The sequence below is a fragment of the Vespa mandarinia genome, chromosome 7, assembly GCF_050613455.1.
Source record: "Vespa mandarinia isolate Hongniang chromosome 7, ASM5061345v1, whole genome shotgun sequence".
NCBI lineage: Eukaryota > Metazoa > Arthropoda > Insecta > Hymenoptera > Vespidae > Vespa > Vespa mandarinia.
Genome location: NC_140816.1, coordinates 600,001 through 624,770, shown reverse-complemented (window position 1 = coordinate 624,770; position 24,770 = coordinate 600,001). Strand labels below are relative to the sequence as shown.

General features: G+C 28.8%; 1 protein-coding gene and 1 long non-coding RNA gene across 4 annotated transcripts in view; both read right to left on the bottom strand.

Annotated features, from left to right (window-relative positions):
- Positions 1-5,753: 5,753 nt before the first annotated feature.
- Positions 5,754-24,770, bottom strand: part of LOC118440641 (uncharacterized) — a 166,107-nt gene continuing 147,090 nt past the window's right edge. For 2 of the 3 annotated variants that reach the window (XM_035863968.2, XM_035863967.2), the window contains exons 3-7: positions 20,176-20,662; positions 14,508-14,798; positions 11,746-11,896; positions 11,398-11,608; positions 5,754-11,318 (exon numbers count right to left, since the gene is read on the bottom strand). In XM_035863968.2, the coding sequence (XP_035719861.1) occupies positions 9,183-11,318; positions 11,398-11,608; positions 11,746-11,896; positions 14,508-14,798; positions 20,176-20,662 (3,276 nt within the window). In that variant the 3' untranslated portion in view covers positions 5,754-9,182. The remainder of the gene's footprint in view (positions 11,319-11,397; positions 11,609-11,745; positions 11,897-14,507; positions 14,799-20,175; positions 20,663-24,770) is intronic. The other variant, XM_035863969.2, reaches the window with a different exon arrangement.
- Positions 16,849-17,938, bottom strand: LOC146872858 (uncharacterized). Its single transcript, XR_014982363.1, has 3 exons — positions 17,721-17,938; positions 17,177-17,292; positions 16,849-17,077 (listed from the first exon to the last, which is right to left on the bottom strand). It is a non-coding gene; the product is annotated as an uncharacterized LOC146872858 (long non-coding RNA).

The window sequence follows — 24,770 nt, the reverse complement described above, 5'->3', positions numbered from 1 at the left end:
ATTGTCAGACAAGAAGGAAACTACTAATACAAATATAGATAGGTAAAATAGAGAAACAAAATAAAAAAATGAAAATAATGGAAAAAAAGAAAAAGAGAAATAATGTCAGAAACAACGAAAACGAAAACGAAAAAAAAAACGAGAATTAAAGTAGGTTGAAATAATACTTCGATGAATTTAAATGTGTAATTCGAAATATAATAGGAAAATTTGTAGAAAAAAAATATATTCAGGATGAAGAAAACAAATAAAAGAAAGGAAAAAAGAAAAGAAAATTAGAAAGAAATCATTCACTATTAGCAAGAAACGAGAAATATTAAATTTATCAATAATTCGGTAGAAAGAAAAAAATTATTTCAAAATAATCGCGATGATCAGAGGATGAACTTGGACACCTGAAAAATAACCAGTGAAAGCGGCAATAAAAAAGGGAAAGCAACTGAAGAGCTATAATAAAAAAGACTGAAAATAAAAAGAGAATAACATCACATGTCCACAACAGACAGAAGAGATAAGAAGTAAAACTAGATAAATAAAGCAATTAGCAAAGGAAAAAGTTCAAACATGAGATTATTTAAGAAAAAAGAGCAACAAAAAATAAATTACTATTTACATATAGCCAATATGCGTTTATAATAATTATAGTAATGAAATAAACTAGTATAAAATTAATATCATTGTCGAAAAATTATATTCGATGAAACATAACTCATTTTTAAAACAAATAAATAGAAAAGAAAAAGTAACAATAATTTTTTTTTAATAACAATCAAACAGTACAATATATTCTAAGCTTATTTATTAGAATTAAAAATTATTGTCACATATTGGAAATTAAATGTAAATAATAAAAAAAATACGACAAAATTCTGCTCGAGCTGAAATCAAATAAAATACATATAAAATACATAGAACATATTAAAAAACAAACAAGTGAAAATAAAGAAAAAAAAGAAACATTTGCAAATATACATATGTATGTATATAGCCTACGGACAGAAAAAAAAATATCGCATGTAGTAGCTATAGTATAGTTTTCCGATTCGAGTACAAAAAAACCAATAGCTAATATTTATCTATTGTATTAAAATTACAACTAACGAAAGCATAAAGCTATAGAGAATTAATAAAATTTATCAGTTGTAGTAAATTATTTCATACATTATACCTAAGCAAAAGAATAATAGTTATGTCATTTATTTATATATTTATCTAATATATTGAAAATTGAAAGAAAATAAGTTTATTGAAAAATTATAATCTGATAATATATATTTGATAATAAAACAGGAGTATGCTGAGGAGTCTAAATGGTAATTAACTAAACATTAATGCAAATTTATCATTGATTTATTGATCCATGATATACCGTTAACATCAAATATCGAAATAGATGTATAATAAAATAATTTCCCTTAATCTTTTATTTACATAAATTTACAAAAATTTGATTTTGAGAAAAATCCGAAAGTAAGTCGAATTTTAATATTAATCCTTTTGTAAATGATGGTCTAGATTTTTCAAAATTTTAAGATCTAAGTAATAAATCTTATATTATCCAAACAATCAATAATCGAATACAATTCAGAGAATCTTTTTCTTGAATTTTCTCGAACAATCGACAATTGAATTCAGCCAGAGAAAAGATTTTTATTTTATATTTGAAAATTGAATTTATTTTAAAAATTGTAAAAAAGAAAAAAGAAAGAAAAAATTTTTCCATTGGTATATCAATCTAGAGTTTTTGAAAATTGTAAACCAGGAGTCATAGTATTTATTTTTTTTCTTTTTCCATTTTTTTTTTTTTTTTTTTTGGAAACATCTTTATTTATAAAAGGAATAAAAATATTTGTGAAACCTAAAATATAGTATATGGGATTTTTGTTATACTGTAATATTTATAGAAAAACATATTAAAAATAAAAAACTATTAACTATGATATTTTTTACATTTAGCCTTACTGTTTCTTTAATCTTCATTAACTAAAAAACATCTTAAACTAAAATCTAATTAACATTTTATGAGTTATAAAATTAATAGCAATATATAATCTAATGAATAAAAAAAAATAGTCCACGTATATATATATATATATAACACACACATATATATATATATATAACACACACATATATATATATATATATATATATATATATGTGTTATCAAAAAAATGTATTACATTCGTAGTTAATTTTTTGTGATAATTTTTTATCAACAAAAAAGTTTCTTTTCCTTACGATATTTGATAATTCCTTACGATATTTGATAATTCCTTACAATATTTTTTTGAAGAAATCCTGCCAATTTTTTTCACATCATATTTGTCTAATACATCGATTTTCAAAAAAGATCTTTACGAAATACTGTAAATAGAATTATATTTAAAGCAAAAGCGTTATTCAAAGATATTTTCTAAAATTTCGAAATAATAGAATTTAATAATATTGTCTTGTATAATAAAAATATATATTCAATTTCGTTACTTATATAACAAATTATTGTTTCAAATATAAAACATCAGTAAAAACAATAATAATAAAATTTAATTGACTTAATATGCTTTAGAAAATGAAAAAATAATAATTAAAGCTGATAACTTTGATAAAGAACTTTCGTTCGCCAATATGCCAAGTATAGAAAGGGTGATTAAAATAACTTTTTGAGTTTTCATATTAATGTAAAGATTACAATAAGATTACGTAAAGAATACTAAACTGGAAAAAAAATATTAATATATCACAGGTATATTCAATCAAATCAGATCAATAGATCAGATGAACAAATTAATCAGATATTAATCGAAAATAAAAATTAGAAGAAAGAAGTAAATAGATTAGGTAAACTAAAATAAAAATGTTACGCAGTTTGAAACAATTATTCATCATTTTACAATGTTACTATATAATATTGTAATAAATATAATATTTATAATCTTCTTTTGCAATATTAAATTTAATTTAATGAATTATTTTCTAATATTAATTGTAAATTAATTAAATGATCTTCAAACTGTTATCTTAAAAAAAAAATTGTATCTCTTTTATAATTATGCAGATGATTTTTATTTATTATAATTCACTTGGTAGTATTTGTAGTAATAAAATCAAGAATAATTTTTTTTTCTTAGATTTATTGAAATAAAAGAATGTAGTATATTGTTTCAAATAAAAAAAAAAATTATATTTGATAATTTTAAATGGATAATTCGCGATCTTTCTTATTTTCTCGATTTGTGATCATTAAATATCTGTTTCGTTTATATTCGGAAAAATGACTCAGGGCCACTGGCATATTTGAAAAATTTACAAATTTTGCTTAAAACAACCTGTGAACTTTCTTCAGGTGTATATACAATATTTTCATTTTTTACGAAAAAAAAATTTAAAAGAAAATCACCAAAGTATTAATATACATATATATATATATATATATATATATATATATATATATATATACGTATATTAATAATTTATGAATAATAAACGACGCATAAAAGAAGGTATTTTTTCTTTGTTTCTATTAAAATGAAAAAGAAGAAAAAAAGAATGGCACGATCCATGAAAATATACGATTTCATTTAGCGGACCCTAGCGGATATTAAAATTATGATACATATTTCTACATTATCGACGTTATGTAGAAGCTTTTTTTCTTTGCAATATTTCATACAACAATGTTATATATTCATATTTGTCATTATTATTCTATTATTCCGAAATCATGCAAATTATAATGTCTAATTGTAATAAAACTTCGTTAAAATAGACCTACCTCGATTTATTTCTATGGTTTGAATACATCACAAGATATTTTAATGAAAATCGATGAACGTATTCCGATTGAAAAATCGATGGAAGATTTCTTTTGAAACGCACTATAGTCATAGAGAGAAAGAGAGGGAGGGAGAGAGAGAGAGAGAGAGAGAGAGAGGAAAAGTCTAAGACGTTTGGAGAAAAATTTGCTATGTGAAAAACGGCCGAATAGAAATGATTTTGCGAGGTAAAACGTCCCGCGTCTACACTACGGTCGCTGGACTGGTTAAACAGGTTATCGCTTTATGGCTGCCGTAAAGGGATTTTAAATTTCGCGGCACATGCTGCATGCATTCCGCCTTATCCATGCTTTTTTCTTTTACTTCAGTCGTTTCACACCAAGGTGCGTGTGCGACATCGCGCAACGCAACCAATGAAAAAAATCATTGCTCGTGGCGGCAACTTCAATGTATTTTACAAAAAAAAAAGGAATATGTCGAAATGAAATGGGGTAAAATAAAAAAGAAAAAAGAAAAACGAAAAAAAACGTGTCATTAAAACAAACCGAAAGTATGAAAAAAGAAAATATAAAAAAAACTAAAATCATAAAACATTCAATTTACTCAACTATATAAAATATAATTCACTTACCTATCATTCGTTAACTTCTTGTATGAGACTATAAATTATTGCCGAAGAGAAACAAAACGAACAAAAAAAAAAGAAAAAATAAAAGAAAAAAAATAAAAAAAGAATTGTACTTTCGAAATATCATTATATATTTGGTTCTTCGAAGTTATCAAGAGTCGCTTATTCGTAGTAGATATTTTTATTTCCAACTTAGGAACTGAAATGCCCATATAATAAAAAATATTTATATTATAGTAATAATAATTAATTATTATTATTTATTATTTTTATTATTATTATTATTATTATTATTATTATTATTATTATTATTATTATTATTATTATTATTATTATTATTATTATTAAAGTGGGGGAGAAAAAAAATTAGGGTTACACTAAAATCACTGCTAAGTATACAAAAAAATGAAGAGAACTCGCAAAGGAAGATAGAAAAAAAGAAACAAAAGAGAGAGAGAGAAAGAGAGAAAGAGAGAGAGAGAGAGAGAGAGAGAGGAATAAAAAGAAATAGAAGAATAAGAACAGAAGAAACTAACATTCACACTCATTTTGCAGTCAATAGTTTTTTAAACAATTCATTCTCTTTCTCTCTCTCTCTCCCTCTCTCTCTCTCTCTCTCTCCCTCCCTCTCTCTCTCTCTCTCTCCCTCTCTCTCTCTCTCTCTCTCTCCCTCCCTCTCTTTCTCTCACTCTCTCAATTTTCTTTCATGCGCAAACATTCATTTTCTCGTTCGGCATACTCGCGATCATCTCTTCCATACTCGCTAAAAATTTTCAAATTTACAAACAATCATGAATAACGAAAGGGAAAGGAAAACAGTTTCTTTTTTTCTTTCTTTCGTTCTCTTCTGCTTTCGTTATGATTCTTTTTTTTTCCTATTTTTTTCTTCTTGCTATTATTTACGTAAAATCTCATCGCATGGAATTTTTCAATGTTTTACAATTTAACTTATTATTTCTCTCCTCTGACAATCATTATTCGAGGGACTCGTCGAAGACAAATACAAACGACCATCGTTATCGCATGATTTCGAAGTCATTTATCTAAACACTTTTATGGCACGTGTTTTCATACAAGCCCTTCTTCATATATTTGTTTATTCATTTGTTTGTGTTTTTCTTTTTTCTTTTTCATTTTTTTTTTCTTTTTTAGATACAGAAAACAAAAAAAGATCAATTTTAGGCATTTCTTTAACTCTTTCTTCATTTTTTTTCCTTTTTTCTTTTTTTTTCTTTTTTTTTTTTTTTTTAATCATGATAATAAGAGAATCCTGCAGTATCATACTAGATATTTAAAAAGTATCGGTCTTTTTTTATTTATTTTTTTATTCTCAAAGTCAGAAGAGTGCATTCTTCATTTTTCCTATATTATACCTTCCTTCCTTTCTTCTTTCTTTTTTGTTTATTTCTTTTTCTTTATTTTTTCCTATAACAATTTTTATTCAATCCAGATATTATCTTTTCTCGAAAACAATCAAGTCCGTCCAACGATACCCGAAAGTATTTAACGAAAATATAGAAATAAAAAAAATTTTTGATTATTTATCATATATAGCACCATTTGAAGAACATGTTAATATAGAAAAATAATGACAATCGATGTTTTCTTTTTCTTTTTCTTTCATTTTTTCTTCTCTTCTCTTCTCTTCACTTCTCTTCTCTTCTCTTTTCTTCTCTTCCCTTCTTCTCTCTTCTCTTCTCTTCATTTCTCTTCTCTTCTCTTCAATTCTCTTCTTTTTTCGATTCATACGAAAATTCATTACAATACACTCACAAACTTAACGGGTATCGCTGAAAGTCCTTATATAAACGCAAAACAAATTTGTGACGCTTGCATGAACTCGTTTTTCTATGCGTTCAATTATCTTTTTTTTTTTTTTTTTTTTTTTTTTTTTTTTTTTTTTTTTTTTTTGATAAGAAATGGAGAAAAATAAAAAAGAACGATATATATATATATAAAACAAGAATAAATAAATAAAAAAACTCATATTCGTACGTTTTGAAAAGATTAGATAACTCTAAAGAGATTTCGACAAATATGGAAGGCGACTAAGAAGAGAAAGAAAAAAAAAGGGGAAGGGCGAAAGAAAAAAGGGGAGGGGGGCGAAAAAAGAAAAAGGGAAGAAAAGAAAAGAAAAACGAGTCGAACTCGCGTCATACGAACTTATTTTTGAAAGACATCGATCGATATAGAAATCTGAATTTCGCTAGAACTGGTCCAATTTAGACCGTACTCTCTCTCTCATAGTATGCTTTAGAGTTACGAATGATTCATTATAACGTTATTTCATATTATTATTTATAATATATATATATATATGTATGTATGTATATATATATATTTTTTTTTTCGTTATCGGAATATCCTAAACGAGCATACTCTAATAATATATCTACCGTATAATACGGATATACCATGAATTTATTTTTTTTTTCTTTCATTTGCTTTATATCCGATATATTTTGTGGCCGACGAAACGCGTACGGCTACGATCGGATATAACAATCGATCAAATCGATCGTATGTGTGTATGTATATATATATATATATATATATATATATATATATGTATATGTATATATATAACAAATAATTATTCAAAAATAAAATAAAATGACATTCGCTTCGTAATTTAAATTCTCTAATATCGTTTGTCGCTTAATGATCGAATCAAATCTAAGAGGGGGAGGGGGAAGGGGGTTAGAGAAAAATACAAAAACGAAAGGAATGACGTTTAAAGAAAAAAAAAGAAAAGTAATAAAATAAAAAAAGAAAAAAAAGATGGATAAAAAAATGATAATAATAAGAAAGAAAAAAAAATTAGTACGGATTATTATCCATTCAAAATGTGAAAGAAGACTTCGGAGGTCGGGGAGGTATGAGGTAAGGCTGACGAAAATGTATTATCATCCACAAAATATCGTTTCGTCTCAGCTTAATTGGGAATAATAACGATGCGACGACGATCGTTGGCCACACGAATAAAGACAGCCTGTACACATCTTATTTTAAAGAGTTCACCTCGCGTTAAAACGCTTAACGTTGAAAGATAATAAATGATTTATCTAGCCTTAAACTGTACGTTGGATATCTTTTCATTCTGTTTATATATATATACACTATTTACATGTGTTTCTTGTCCCGTTGGAACGAGACTCCGCATAAACGTGCACTTATCATTTTGTTTTTTTTTTTCTTTTTTCTCTTATCTTATTTTAATTACTTACAGCTGACTAATAGAATCAGTATGTCGTAATTGTGAACGTGTAGCAATTTTGTTTTTTTACCTTTTTTTTCTTTTTTTTTTTTCTTTTTTTTTTTTCATTTAAATCAGGAAAATTTTTCTCTAACTTATTACAATAGAATAAGGTTTGCATTTTTTTTGTTTTTATTATTACTATTATTACTATTATTATTATTATTATTTATTTATTTATTTATTTATTTATTTATTCATTCATTTATTATTTCTTTATTTATTATTATTATTATTATTATTATTATTATTATTATTATTATTATTATTATTATTTTTATTATTATTATTTTTATTTCTCTCCTTTCCTCGCGCGAGTACTACACAAGAAGAGTTTTCACCGTTACATTAGTTTAACGATTACACGGCTTCGATTTTTCGATCATCGATCGAACGGTTTTCTCTCTCTCCGTATACATACACGTGTTACCCGCATTTGTCGTCACCTATTCGAATTTCGCGGCATAATTTTTTTTTCCTTTCATTCTTTTTTCTTTTTTCTTTTCTTTACTTTTTTCTTTTTTTTTTTTTCTTTTTTTACCACACCGCAGCACAAACATATACGATAAAAAAAAAAAAAAGAAAAAGAAACAAAAAAGAGAGAGAAAAGAAAAGGGAATAACAAAATAAAAAGAAATAACCAAACGTAAACGTTATCGTATAAATTTTTTCAAAAATCAATACCTGCGTCTACATTTAATATTTCTCAGAGTGGTATCAACCTCCCTTCTTCTTCTTCTTCTTCTTCTTCTTCCACCACTTTATTTCTACCCCATCCCCCAATCATTTCTTCCACTAGAACGAAAACGAATTTGCATAAAGACTTGTATATAATCGGGGTTCAACAAATTAAAAAAATACTTATTCTTATTAATAATTTTTCACATTCACCGTAGACACGTTTACATATACGGTTATTAGCAATATACATATATAAAAAGTACTTTGCTTCGTGGGACGTTGTACCACTCTCTTTTCTTCATCTTATTATCACAGAATATTAGTACGCAGTTCAAACGAAATAATCTCTATTTTATATATATATATTATATATATATATATATAATCAATGCTCTTCTCAGAAAAAAAAATTAATCAAAGTGGAATAATAAAAAGATAGAAGGAACGATCTTTAGAACTTTACTAAAAAACAGAAAAATAGAAAAAGAAAAAAAAGAAGAAGAGAAAAAAAAAAGGAAGAACACATTTCGCTGGTATAGAAAATTCGAAAAGATGTTCATCTTTTTTTTTTTAAAGTTCTTCGATCGGTACATATCGCTTCAAACAGTCCTAATTCTTTTCGTTATCATGAAAGTAACGTGACATACGGGTGGTAAAAATTACACAATTATTATACTATGCCGCATTTCTATCTTCGCACTAAATCCCTTTTTCGATATTCCATGAATACTTTCAACATTTATTTACAACAAGGAAGTCCGACGGATCATGTCTTTAAAAATTAAGCCACCATCCCATTTTTTTTTAATTAGACCAGATATGCTGGACGAGATCCCATTGTCTATTTGGATGTCGGTACAGCAGGTTGATGCTGACCTGCCATCCCCAGTCTTGGTTGCGAGGAAGCTAATAGTTCCTTGTAGTAAGCGTTGAACTCCGGTGGTAGAAAGGACGTTGCAGCTGCAGGCGGTATCGGAGGTGGAAACAAGCCATTGTAAATGGCAGAGTAGTACATGGGGTCCAACATTGGTAGGAACTTGCCTGGAGTGTTTGGCAGTTGCGAAAGAAAAGCTGGATTGCTTGGTGGCACAGTGGGTATAAAACCGGAGGGTATACTTGGTACACTGTGACGCCGTCCAATCTCTGTGGTCTGTCTTATGTCCTGCTGTTGTGATTGCAACACTACAGGTTTATCACCATCGCTAATTCTACGTTGCTGATCCTTGCCAGCCTCGCTTGTTTTCCTTCTATCTATACCTATTTGTGGTTGAACGTTGTTAGTCATTCTAGGATAAGAAGAATTCACACTATTCAAATGATTTAGATTAGGTACATTGGGTATTACAGGATGCGTGGGTTTCCTTGGTGTATACGGCGACACTGGTTCGTTCCTTCCCGCATATTTCCCGTTAATTTGTCTTCTTTGTGCTACCGAAGGATGATTACTAGTTCTGTTAGGTGGGCTCGGTATTTGCACGTGAGATGACGGTACACTGTTATGATTATTAATTTTTTGTTTAGGATTGACTAATGTGATTTCTAAATTATTCGATGCCATAGTCCGACTATCGAGAACAGTTTGATAACCGGGAAAGGAGGCTCGTTTCGTCGTACAGTCGGTTGACTTATCTTTAATCGTCGGCGATTTCCTCATTTCTAAATTTAGCGGATTAGGCCTCGGCACTACAGGTACCCTAACTATCTCAAGACTTGGTCTTGAGAAAGTTGCCTTTTCGATTGGCTTTTGTGTAAGATCGAGAACTCCAACGTTTCCACTGAAGTCACTGTTACCGATCGGCTGTGGCTGTATCCGCTGATGCGTAATAGGACGATACTTTGGAGAAATTAGAATGTCTTTTGGATTTCCATATACAGTTTTTTCGTTGTGCGCGAAAATTGACCTCGACTGCGTAACCTTCGGTGGTAATATTATTCTCCCGTTAGGAACGTTTGGTGGTACAAAACGATTATTAGAATTAACCATCTGGGTTGCCGACGCTGGTACCATGTTCGCATTCGCGTATAACTGCAATAATCCAGCATTGTTCGAACTACCAAGATTAATAACTTTACTATTTGTCGTATTATTGTTGTTCGTCGTACTATTATTGTTATTGTAATGGACGGGATGTTGTTTTCCTTGGGATTGAAACCGAGGCTGCTGGTGATGACTGGTCTGATTCTCCTGAGGTGATGGCAACATATGTCCTATGTCCGGTGTTACGGTAACGGATATAAGTTTCGGCACCGAATTCGGGGTAACGGAAAGTGGATAAGGCGACGATAACTTATCCTCGGATTTTACCGTAGGCGGGGTAGGCGTTACGCTGCTCTGAATCACGCTCGGTCTTGCATCAAGATCAACGGCTGTAACTTCAAGACCGCCCTCCCGCAATATTTCTAATTTTCGTTTTTTAAAGCTTGGTATTATTATCTTATCTCTACTCGTATCACTTTCATTTTCGAGATCGATCACCTCGGGTGATCTTGGCGCTACTATCGCCTTCTCTGTGAAGATTGGCTTCTCACCGAACAACGGTATGTTCTCCTTACCCTGTGCCAGCAGAGTCGTTTGCTTAGGATCTAATTTAATCTCTTTCATGTCTTTTTCAGGTGGCGGCGTCAACGTTACTACCGTCGATGCATTCATTGCTACTGTGCTCACTGGTAATCCTGGAGACGAACAGGACGGTGGTACTTGTTGGGACACAAGAGGACTGTTTAATTGCCGTTCAAGAACACTTTGATTCCCGGTTACGATCGTAGGCGTTGTGGAAGGTGTACTACTTGGAGTCGAAATTGGCGTGTTCGATGATGGAGGAGGACTTGGCAGTTGATTGGTTTGCTGGCTCGTTGGTGGTGTGTTGTTGGCGATTATCGTATTCAATGATTTCAAACGTTCCGGTTTAACTCTCACGCTACGCAAAGAGGATGTTTTTCCGACTTCTGATTTCGGTTTCTCGTTTGATGGAAAAGACTGAAATATCGAATTCTCCATTACTATTTAAGAAACAATGTTTATATAGTTCATTTGAATTTTTAAATTGTATCATTACCGAGCTTGATAAAACTGGTTGCAAAGGTGGAGTAGTGTTTACAGGTGGTGTTTCAACCAACGGTGGTGTCTCCGATGAACGTGAGTCGCTGGTCTCTTGATCTCCATCCACCGGACTTTCAGATATACTACTAGTTTTCGTACGTCTACCGTGTGTTAATCTCACTTTAGGTTCCTCACCTCTTTGATACCTTTCATAAGGTAAAAGCAACCTGCAAAAAATATTTTTGATATTAATAATTCCAGGTAATCATTTTCTTTCTTTCTTTTTCTTTTAATTTTTTTTATTTGTTTATTTGTTTGCTCAGAAACTTCCATCATCAGAAACTTCCATCATCATCCATCCTACCTTTCGTAATGTCTACGAGTTATAGTAGCAGCACTGGTGGATCCTGTATTACCACCGATATCATCATAAATGGTTTTCCAGAGACGTCCAGCGCTAACGGAATCGTATCCACCGAGTGTCTGTACCTTCGTATAAAACAGGAACAGATCGACTGTGAAAGAAAAATCAAAATCATATATCTTGTAAATTACGACACGATTCGTTTTAAACAACTTTTTTTTTTTTTAATCATAATTTTAACCCCTCTCACATTACAACAATGTCGCATAATGATTATTTTCTTTTCCTTTCTTTTTTCCCGTAAAATTTTTCAATCAATTTTGTGGTGATACTTTGTTTATTTCATGAAACAAATCAATAAGTAACAATTTGATTGAAAAATTATTTTCAAAATATACGTGTATTGTAAGATTATTCGAATGTAACAAGAAAATGATAAGACAAGCGAAACTGTTAGATCGATAGAAGGACGCGGAAAGAAAAATAACCAAAGAATATAAACGACGGAAAATATTGTGTTCTAACTCGCACACACGAACGAACACACGTGCATCAGAAGAAAAAGAAAAATACAGTGAAACACCAATCAATGAAGAAGCAACAACATGCGATCAATCTAAAAAAAAATTATAATAGAGAGAAATGTTTATAAAAGAAGAGAACACGGTGATCATTAGAAAGGCTAGCTAACCCAAATAATCTGGCGCCGATAATAATTAGAATTTATTAAGAAAATAACTTAAAATTTGTTATTTATTGAAAATTTGAATTTAGATTATTCCTGACATTTATTAGGAATAGAAAGTGACATTTGATTGATTTATCATAAAAGAAATTAAAAAATTATCAATTTCTATGAAATAGAACCATACAATTTCAGAATTAATCGGCAAAAGGGTCAGAATTAGGGACATCAGAAAAGGAAACTAAAATTTTATTTTTTAAATTTTATTGAAAAAAAAAAGGAAAGAACGAACTTTTAATAGGAAATCACGATTGGATAACTTATCGTAAAGGAAATTGAAAAATTGTTTATTTCTAAATAAAAGAAGAATAGAATTCGAAAATTAATTGACTAACAGGACGGTAGAATTACGAAAGATATCAAAAAAGGAAACTTTTTTTTCAAATTTGTTAAATTACTCGACACATAGGGACTTATCAAATATAACCAATTCAAATTATCAATTCCTGCAAATTTTCAATTCCTCGCATGCGATTATGCTGTTTAATCATAATCATTTCTATGGGAAATATAACGGAAATATATTTGAAATTATCATTTCCATTTATATATATGTTCGTTTCTCTCGTTGAGACAAAAACAACCAACGAGAGGAAGAAAGATAAACTATCATCTAAAAATAAAAACATCTTACTAATGGCAATGAACACCCGGTGGACGCGACCCAATTATTATTGAAAAGCGTAAACAAGCGAATGAACGACAAGCGATGTTAAATCGAAGAATAAAGGGCGAATTACAGAATTACATTGAATCAAATAATCCTTGAATAAAAGGGATACACTGACAATATATATACACACATACACACATAGGTTGATTATATATATATATATATATATAAACTATAAACTAAAGTTATATATATATATATATATAAACTAAGAACTAGTTAAATATTTTGTTCGTTAGAAGCAACAGAAAAAGAATATATTAAGAAAAATTTTTCACATGAATTGATATGCTAAATATTTTAAGATTACGAAATAAAATATTCGATAATTTTTCTTACGGAAATACCTTGTATTTTTTCTTTTCGATTAATCAGATATTTTAATCAATTACCTTTGAAACAATTATTAAACAAGTATAGGACTAAAGTCAATAATTAAATTTTGTATAGGATTAAAGTTAATAATTAAATTTTATAATAATTAATTATTAGTGTCTATAGTTATGTGACCAATAATTTCAAATAAAAATAAACAATTTTAAGAGATAATAAAAACAATGAAAAACATATAAAACAATCTTACAATAAGTTTAATTATTATCTTACCAAAGAGCTCTTAATTGAAAATAAAAACTTTAGAATTAATTTTAAATAACAAAAAAGAAAATAAATAATAGGTTAATTAACTCAATAAATAAAGTTAAAAATATATACTATTTTATTTTGTGCACAATCGACATTTTGTAATCCTACTTTTTCTACATTTTACATTCTGTAACATTTCAGATATTATTCAATTAACGAAATTTATAATTCTCAGTTGTAGTTCTTTCAAACTTCAATTTTACAAGATATGTTAATACCTCTAACTTTATGTCCATACTTGTTTCATAATTTTTTATTAAAGACGAGATTAAAATAGATAATTAATTAAAAAATATACAAGTTGTTTTATAAAAAATATAATCATGTTGACAACATGAAATCATTCTTAATATATATATATATGTTTTTCTCTATAACATTTAGTAAAAGTGATATTGAATTGACCCTTCAATTTATAATCAACCTCTATATATCTACATATATATGTTCAAAAAATAATATAAAAAATATATCTGAAGAAAACAAAAGCAATAAAAATCAAACTATAATGCAAATAATAATTTCCAATAAAATAAAATATCAAATGATTATAGTCCAAATGATTAATAATAATAATAATAATAATAATAATAAAATAATAACAAAAATAATAATAACAATAATAATAATAACAATAATAATAATCACAATAACAAAAATAATAATAAAATTTAAAAAAGAGTTAACATGTATACTGACTTTGCCTGTATCCCAACAATGGCATCTTTCCGACTGGAGTGCCCCTTGAATTCATGAAATTCTGTACATCGACCATGAATTTTTTTTCTTCGGCACTTGTTTTGCGTTCGCTTCGACGTACACCCGCCGATGGTGGCCTTCCAACGGGAGCTGGTATCAATTGTTGACTCGAATTGCTCGACGCACATTTTGACGAAGAAGCAACTGAAGCTTCACTTTCGTTGCTGGATTCGCCAGGTGAAGCACTTCGCTTTTTACGTTTCCTCCGTGGCCGTCCTTTTAATTTTGGCGCTGAAAATTCATTTCAATTACGATCATGTACAAAATTTTCGAATTTCTTTATAAATATATAGAATCAAATTATGTCAATTAAATTTGTATAACTTAATCGTTTTTCTTTTTTTATTTAATTATTGCATAATTACTACTATGCAATAATTTGCATTTTTTTCATTAATTTTTATTAATTATAAGTATTTTGTTTATATATATATAGACTACTTATATATACATATATATATATATATATATATATATATATTTTAATCAGTATAAATAATTAAATGTCAATATTACGTCAGTATTGCGTCATTTATATTATCTACTAATACTATTTTTTTATAAACACTAAACATTTATTTTAAAATATCGATAAAATGTTTAAAAATATTAATTCAATAAATAGCAACCTTAATTACAGTTATACGATACATATAAGACGATTATATCATACTATTATTAAATAGTATTATAGTTCAGCATTTCTCAACCTTTTTGTAGTGCGATATCCAATACATTTGTTAGTATTGATATTACAAATCAAATGTTTATAATAAAACATTTTTAACAATTTCCAATAGATGGAAGTAGCTTGTATATTATTTTAATTATATATACGTTATTGTTCCTCCAATAATTTTGCTAATTCACAAGAAAATTCTACTTACAATAACTATCTCACAAAAAAAATCATTTACGAATTAATATTACTTTGGCATTAAAATAGAAGGCCATTAAAATATTTCGCAGTTGATTAAAAATTTAACGCGACCCAATATTGATGTAGAAGGTTCAGAAATGTTAACTATAATCATATATATTATATTTATGTTACAAGTACAACGATATAAAGGATGTTCAATATAAAGTTTTATAAAGTTTATCTCGTAATTTTTATTACGGCATTATATGGCCGTAATAATTGTTCAGACAATAGTTATTCCTATTCAAGGAGATAATATTACGATATTTCTTGTTTTTTTTGTTTGATGGAACGTTTCAAGGTTATTTCAGAATCACTCTTTGTTTGTTTCAATTGAAAAATTAGATTTTGTTTTTTATAATAACAACTTCTACATAAAAGAAGAAGTAATTTTTTTATTTTATTTTTTTTGTTTTGTTTTTTAAATATTTTCTTTTATTCACCTTCGATTTTCCGAAATAATTATCTTCGATCTTTCGGATCTTTCCAAAATATCTTGGCATATTTCGAAATTTGAAAAGAGTTGTTGGTGAATATCAACTTATGAGAAAAACACGAGAGATAAAAAAGAATCATGTCAACTTCGTGCTAATAAATTTAATTCTTAGAACTATTTGTTTAATATTGTCTACAAAAGACGAAGTGTTTAATCTGCATGATCGTTTATTATCTCTTACGTCTCTTCTTATGCGAATGTGTGTGCGTGCGTGTATGCGTGCATGCGTACAATGTGCATACATATGTGCGTGCACATTTGGGGTAAACATTAAAGAATGCAAATAAACAAGTCTATAAGATATTTACGAAACGATCAAGGATCGTAGGTATTATTTAAGAAATTTAGAAACTTTCTTTTAGATACAGATAATTTTGTTAAATATCTCGATAAATTGAAGATCGATAAAAACAAAATAAAAAATTTTCTACGATAATTATTCGTTTCTTCTTTCTTTTTTAATTTCAAATAATGTTTTTGTCTATTTGGAAAAAAAAATAAAAAAAAACAGTTTTCCTTGAAATGATTCTTCAAACAATTTTTCGAAAAAATGTATATGCGAGATAAAAATATGACAATCTTTTTTCTTCAAACAACATCCGGTATAATGACACTATAGTTATATTATAATATTTAGTTATTATAGTTTTATATAGTATTATACGTATATTATATATATTATATATATAGTTATTCACAGTTATATTATAATTTTATTATTTATTTATTAATAGTTATATAGATATATAATACACATTATATATAGTAATACATAGTATAACCATAATTAAATATTAAAAATGAACTAATAAATTAAAAATATATGATTATGAAACTTCGAAGATAGATATATAAATAACAGAATTAATAAATCTTATTAATAAATAGATAATCGTGTTTTATATATAATTATTTTATCGTCATTTTTCTCCTTCCTTCCTTCCTTCATTTCTTCCTTCTTTCCTTACTCCTTTAAATTACGTCATTCCTTTCTTTAAGAGCATCGAAAGATTTGTGCGCAACTTCGCGCGATTAATTCAAAGCAAGAGAAATTGACTTCACGTACGTATGTACTCAACTACGGACCCCTTCCTTCGATCAAAAATTACGTTACAAATGTATATAAAGTTCGCGAGATAGAAAAAGAAAAAGAAAAATAAAAAAGAACAAAAGGAAGAAGAAAACACTTACGTCTAGATAAAACCGATGTTGTAACTGTCTCACCCGTTATCTTCAAATTGATGATTCGATTCTTACGAATCTTCATGATGATCGGCATGACGTAATTAGAACAACACCAATATTAACTTAAAATTCAGAAAAACGAAAAACGAATATGAATTATCATCATTAATTTCTTAATTTTTTATATCTTTATTATTATTATTAATGTTATTATTATTGTTATTATTATTATTATTATTATTATTATTATTATTATTATTATTATTATTATTATTATTATTATTATTATTATTATTATTATACTTCTAACGAATCAAATCGAATAAGCAAATTCACAAATTAACGAGATTAAAATTATTTCATAACCTCGACGTGATCGTTCTTCTAAAAATAATGCACGTATGTACATGTAATACATATATATCATACACGTATATAGAAACATAAATACACAGGTTAGGAACACGCCGTCTTTACATTACTTTACGCAAACGATACATTGATTATACGATCGGTCCAATGTACGATGAAAATAAAAATAATATCTTACGATTGAAAAATATATGGACGAAAAATAAATGCTTCTTATCGTTGAACTCACAATAATGTTATGTACATAATTTCGACTATACTATAATCGAACACTTCCTTTTCTTTCTTTTTTTTCATTCTCTTTCTCTATCTTTCTTTCTTGTATCAAATCAATAACTGTCTTTCTTTCTTTCTTTCTTTCTTTCTTTCTTTCTTTGTTTCTTTCTCTTTCTCTCTCTCTCTCTCTCTCTCTCTCTCACTCTCTCTTTATCTCTCTCTTTCTTTCTACGAAAAATCAATCGAAAGCTTTCTTTAACTGTCGACACATTTCTTTTTCTCCTTTTCTTTTTCTTATAAGAACAATAACAAACTACTACATTCAGTATATCTTTAATGATTAATATATATATATATATATATATATATATATATATATTCGCTTTACAATAGAAAATAATAAAACAAAACTATTGATGAGAGAATGAGGACGTGAGAGTTTTCAAATTAATAATAATTCTTTCTCTTTGTTTTTTTCATTCATTATAAAAGAACAAACGTCCATACTGTTACACGTCTTAAAGTCTACTGTCATCAACTTAATATCCGTAGTAAACATTCGACAACAGTCTCGCTTACTTACTTTTCATTGGTCAAAATAATCAACGAATCTTATTGTCTTATTATCGAATAAAATCCAATAGGATTATTTCGTATGATTTGAAATTAAGTTCTAACAGAACAAAATATTAACAATCATAAATAATCATATCGTATGATGATGATGATAATAATAACAAATATTTTTTATTTCATAATTTTTTTTTATATTCAAAGATATATATATATGAAATTTTGGTCCATCCTGTATATTTTTAGTATGATTAATATGTATATATATATGTATATATGTATATACATACATACATACATATTACATATATATATATTATATATTATATATATATATACATATTAATCATACGATTATTCGTAATGCTTTTCATTTATTTCTGTCGCTAAACATATATAAATTTCAACGTGTAACATAAATTATAGTACGATGATTATAGATAACATAAATAGATCATTCGAAATTCTAAGAACTGGGTTAGAATCACGAAATTAGAAATATATATATATATATATATAGATCTGATCATGAAACCAAAAATATACAGGACGAACCAAATGTTTTTAGTATTGAGCCAAAAAATGTGATTTGAAAAATCAATTATTCATTTTTTTTTTTTTCAAGATTTGTTAAGATCACCTTTTTCTTATAGGTTATAAAATTAACTAGCCTATCTATAAAGAAGCACGGAAAAATATCGAAAAAAAAAAAATAATTGTACTATTTAGAAATGACACGTACTATGTAAATATTTCATGTCGTGATAACAAAACAAAAATTTGTGAATAAAGAGGAAAATAAATAATGTTAAAGAATTCATTTATACATGTATATATATGCAAATAATTGTCTCGTTCTATCATTATTTTTCAAAAATTAATTCACATTTATACGAAAATTAATTAAATTAAAGTATCATTAATTTTTATGTAAAATTTATTTTGTAAAATAAATATATATGTAAAATAAGTTTTACATAAAAATTAAAATTGAACGATTTATTTGCATTTATTCATTGTTTACATTTAATTTATATCATATCTACATACAATGTGAAATCACCAATCATTCCTAATTTACGTTAAGAACATTTCGTAATAGTTGTAACAAAAATATGATACAAAAATGACAAGTATAAGAAGTATGAGGTTACGATTTACTTCTTAGTCGTCTTCAAGTTATAACAATGCAATATCTCTCTCTCTCTCTCTCTCTCTCTCTCTCTCTCTTTTTCTCTCTCTCTCTCATTGTTTACTTACTTTATACTAATATCAAAAAATAGTATTTAAAATGATATAAAAACATTAACGTGCATTATTACAATTTGCCATATCATTTTTGATACAATATATTCAATTAAATCGTTACGAAATATCATTTGACATAGCAATCATCGAAATAGAAAGTTATCTAAATTAAGACGTTGCTAAGTAACATTCTGTCGACAAAATTTATGAACCTATATGCATACACACACACACACACACACACACACATGTATATATAAAATGTATATACATATATATAATTATATATACATATATGAATATATCATTAATATATATTACATATATTTTATATGAGCCGTTTATTTTGAAAGTGGCCTAAGTCCAAAAAAAAAAAAATAAGTAAATAGACAAAAATAAAAATTAAATATAAAAAATATATAAATATAAACAAAAAATAAATCTAAATATAAATGGACTTAGGTTACTTTCGAAGTAGACGGCTTATATATATTATATATATATATATATATATATATATATATATATATATATATATCGTTAATAAATTTATTGTGAATTTATATAGTTTATAAACGTAGGAAATGAAACTTTACCTAAATGATTGCAAAGTAGTTCATGGGTCTCCAAATCAGGATAATCGAAGGTATCTCTGCAGAAGAGTACGCGCGTTCCAGGTGTAGCAGTGAATCCACCGAGTGCAGCAGCTACCGAAGAACAAAGCCAGGAAGGTTCCGCACCTTCCAATCTTCGTAAAAGTGCTCGATATCTACAATACCTCGGATACGAAAGTACAACCACTTTGGTTTGACCGTCGCAATCAGATTTTTTCGAAGAACTTATATTGCTCTCATATTCCTTTTGTTGTTTGTCAACGTCAGAAAAATCGATTCCAGGATCGGTCAAAACCTGGGGTTGAGGAATTTCGTATCTCGGTGGACTACTCTCAGGAGAGGATGTTGGTGTTGGTGAGCTCGGGTAAAAAATTTCACGGCCCCACGACCATTCCAACGTAGGTGATAACCAGGTAACCAAGTCGTGAACACGAACGACAACTTTTTCAGATATCGTCAACACCTCGTCCTGTAAAGAAAAAAAAAATGATGTATTATGTTTTCATTTTAATATATATATATATATTATTATATGATATATTATATAATGTATATTATATATTATATAATGTATATTATATAATGTATATATATATATATATATACATTAGTATGTATATATATATATACATACATATATTAATTGTATATATATATGTTTATACATATTCATACATATATATTTAATATATATATACATATTAAAATATAATTTTGATATTATACGAATAATTTTATCTTCGCGATTTATCACGTAAGTGATACTATCATTGTATGATAATCGATTTGATCGTACGGTAGATAAGATTACGTTTTAAAGAAATATTTTATCGACGGGGATAAGAATCAGATAAGTTAGATGAAATAAATATCAATAATACATGTCTCTTCCTTATCGACATTTTAGTCGATCACTCATTTTATCGTTTATTCAAAATTTGATAACGAAATTACCGACATATCTATTCCAAGCTCGAAGAAATTACACGAAATTATACCGGTAACGCCGATAATGATCAGTGTTTATTATTGTTAGATAGATAGTTATTAATATAACTTTTATATTATTATAGTTCTCTAACGGATCGTTATCCATTCCGCTTTGGAGAATAATTTAATTGCCTCGACGGATGCCTCATAGCGACGTCGTAATTATAAAGCTTATCTTTATGTTCGTCAAATACATTAAATTTCTTCTCATTCCCGATGCGAACGGATAAATAAAGAACCTACTTCCGTTTTCCTAACTACTACTCATACTCGAAATAACCGCGATAATGAATAAGAAAAAGAAAAAGAAAAGGAAAAAAAAGAAAAAAAAAAAGAAAGAAAAGAAAAGCAGACGACATAATTTTCTGAAATAAAATTCTCGGAAGAAAAAAAAAAGAACAAAAGGAAAAAAAGAAAGGAAAAAAAAAAGAAAAAGAAATAAGATAAAAGAAAAGAAATAAAAGAAAAATAATGAATTGGTATGCTTTCATTTTTTAATAATAAAATGATGACTATCGTCGAATAACAGTCGAGATGAATTTATTTCAAAATGGCCGAGATGTTTTTATCCCGATAAAAATTCCTTCTATAAAAAAGACCACGAAGAGAAACGAATGGTTTTATATCCATACATACACCAGTGATGTATAATACATCGCTAACAATTTGGGAGCCACTGTTGCCTGGGTTATACTTTCATCTTTTAGCTTCGTACTCATCCAAGCCTCGTCCCTCTAACACATAGACACCTACATAACTACTACATCACCGATAAGCGTTCCCCTCCCAATGTATTCTTTCTGTTCGCTATTCTACCTGCTCCCACTCCTCTACCACCCTCTCCCCATTCCTCCGCCAAACCTCCACGCCACTCATATATTTCCCTCTCTTTCTACTTCGTCTCTCTCTGACAACTTATCTCGCTCCCTCTCTCTCTCGCCCCCCCTCTCTCGCCCTCTCTCTCTTTCTCTTTATCTCTTTCTTCCTTTCTCTCTTTTCCTCGCACGCTCGAGTGAATCTAAAAACATACAAACTTTGTAAAAAGGAACATGGAAAATGACGGGGGATGATGGTGTTGGTGATGGTGGAACGGGTGGGATGGAATATTCGGAGTAAGCGTAAATATATACTTTAAAAAGTAGAAGGATGACGATAAAAAAAACGAATAAAAAAAGGAAGAAAAAAAGAAAACAAAATAAAATTAAAAAAAAGATTATATATAAAAAAAAAAAGCTTTCGATAATCCTCTTATCACTTCTTTTTTATTTTTTTTTCCTTTATTTTTGATCGTTTAAAATTTTTCTCCTTTTTCCTTTTTTTAATTCCTTCCCCATCCCTTTCCCCGCTCCCTCTAGGCAACGTTTCAGTCAAAATATAACAAATTTTGTTACAACGAAGGGGGAAAAAAAGAAAAAGAAAAAATAGAAGAGAACGCAAAGAAAAATAAAGAAAGAGACGAAGAAAAAAAAAAGTATGGCGTCTCGTATCAGAAGAGAGAGAGAGAGAGAGAGAGAGAGAGAGAGAGAGAGAGAGAGAAAAACAGAGAGAGGGAAAGAGAGAGAGAAAGAGAGGGACAGACAGACAGACAGACAGACAGACAGAGCGAGTGAGAAAGAGAGAAAGAGGTCGTTGCTCCTTTGTGTGTATGACGAAACCGATGAGCCAGGAGGCCTTCTTTAATAGAGAAGTCAAGCCACTCCTCGATGCTGCATGCATATGTATATCGTACGGTTCACGCGAACGCGAGTGCACTCGACGCAGCACCGTCATTTTCCGTAGATCTCCACCCCTCTTCAACAGGCTCTCACGCGCAAACATATATATATACATACACACACATATATATATATATATACATAATACATGCATACATGTGTACATATGTTAGTTCATATATATATATGTACGTACACGACACAGATGCAACACACATAAGCAAAATATATAGAGAGAAAGGGTGGGGGAAAGAGACAGAGAGAGATACTCGTTCTCTCTCTTTCTCTCCGTTCTCTATCCCTGTCTTGTGTGTTGTGTTATGCTCTCGTTCGCGATGTTACCGTCAATTATTACCGTCTATAAATCCTTTTCTCCTCACACTGTGGCAGCACACTCAAGCCAAACTGTGAACTTTCTTTCTCGTTATTTTATTATCGCGAATATATGAACGACCATTCCTCGTGCGGATTTATTTATCGTATCAAATGAAACAGTATCTTCACGGTACCTTCCCTTTTTATATTTTATCTTCCATCTCTTTTCCTTGGCTTCCTTCTCTTTCTTCTTATTTTTTTTATTCGTTCGTTCATTCGCTCGTTCGTTCGTTCGTTCGTTCGTTCGTTCGTTCGTTCGTTCGTTTGTTCATTTGTTTGTTTGTTTGTTTGTTTGTTTGTTTGTTCGAATTTTCTCTGTATTTTCTTTTTCTGTTTTTTTTTTTTTTTTAATTCTATTCTTCGCTTTCATCTCCTCCGTTTAACCGATCTTTAAATAAATTTTTATGAATAAAATAAAAAAGTAAAAAAGTAAAAAAAAAAGGAAATGGCTTACGAAGACACGCCTTCTTTTATTCGTTCCTTTTTTTTCTTTCTTTCTTTCTTTCTTTCTTTTTTTTTTCTTTTCTTTTTTATTTTCTTTTTTCTTTTTTTTTTTTTTTTTGAATAACCGAAGAAATAACCGTCGAATTACATTGCTTTCCATATTCAAACGAGGAAAGAGGAGGGAGAATAAGACGAGATTCGCAGGCACGTCATTTAAAACTTTTAAACTTTCTCTTGACGCGCCCGCCACCTTTCTGCGTGCGTGTGTGCGTGCGTGTACGTGCGCGCGCGTTTACATGTATGTATGTGTGATGAGGAGGAGTACCCTGAGAGGACTCCTCGAGAGGAGATTTGAAGTAAAGGAGAAGGGAAATGCAGTTCGTCGATGTTACGATAAAGCGGTAGAGCACTGTGCCACGTGTTGATAGAAATAAACCGATGTACTCGGGCACCGTCGACGTTAACGTCGGTATGTGACTCTCTCCTACCCCTCATTCACCACCAACATCGCCACCATCAACCACCACCGCCACCAACGCCACCAACACCACCAACGCCACTATCACCATCACCACTACCACCATCATCGCCAACCGCTCCTAGATGTACTCAGCACCAACCCTCCTCCTACTACTCCTACCCCTCCCTGCAACCCTCCTCCTCATCCTCCTATCCTCCTCATTCTCCTACTCCATCTCTCAATGGTTCGCTCTCTCGCACGCCGTTGAATCAAAGTGGAAATGTATTCAGACGTTGCTATGGCGATTCGCGCGATCCCTAAACACACCGATAACCTATCAATTTCACTGATACCAACGAGAACGTTCAAATATCAATACGTTTTGTATATATATATATATATATGTATGTATGTATGTATGTATGTATGTATGTATGTATGTATGTATGTATGTATGTATGTATGTATGTATGTATGTATGTATGTATGTATGTATGTATGTACGTATGTCTGTATGTATGTATAAGTGTATGTATATATGTATGTATGTATGTCTGTATGTATGTATAAGTGTATGTATATATGTATGTATG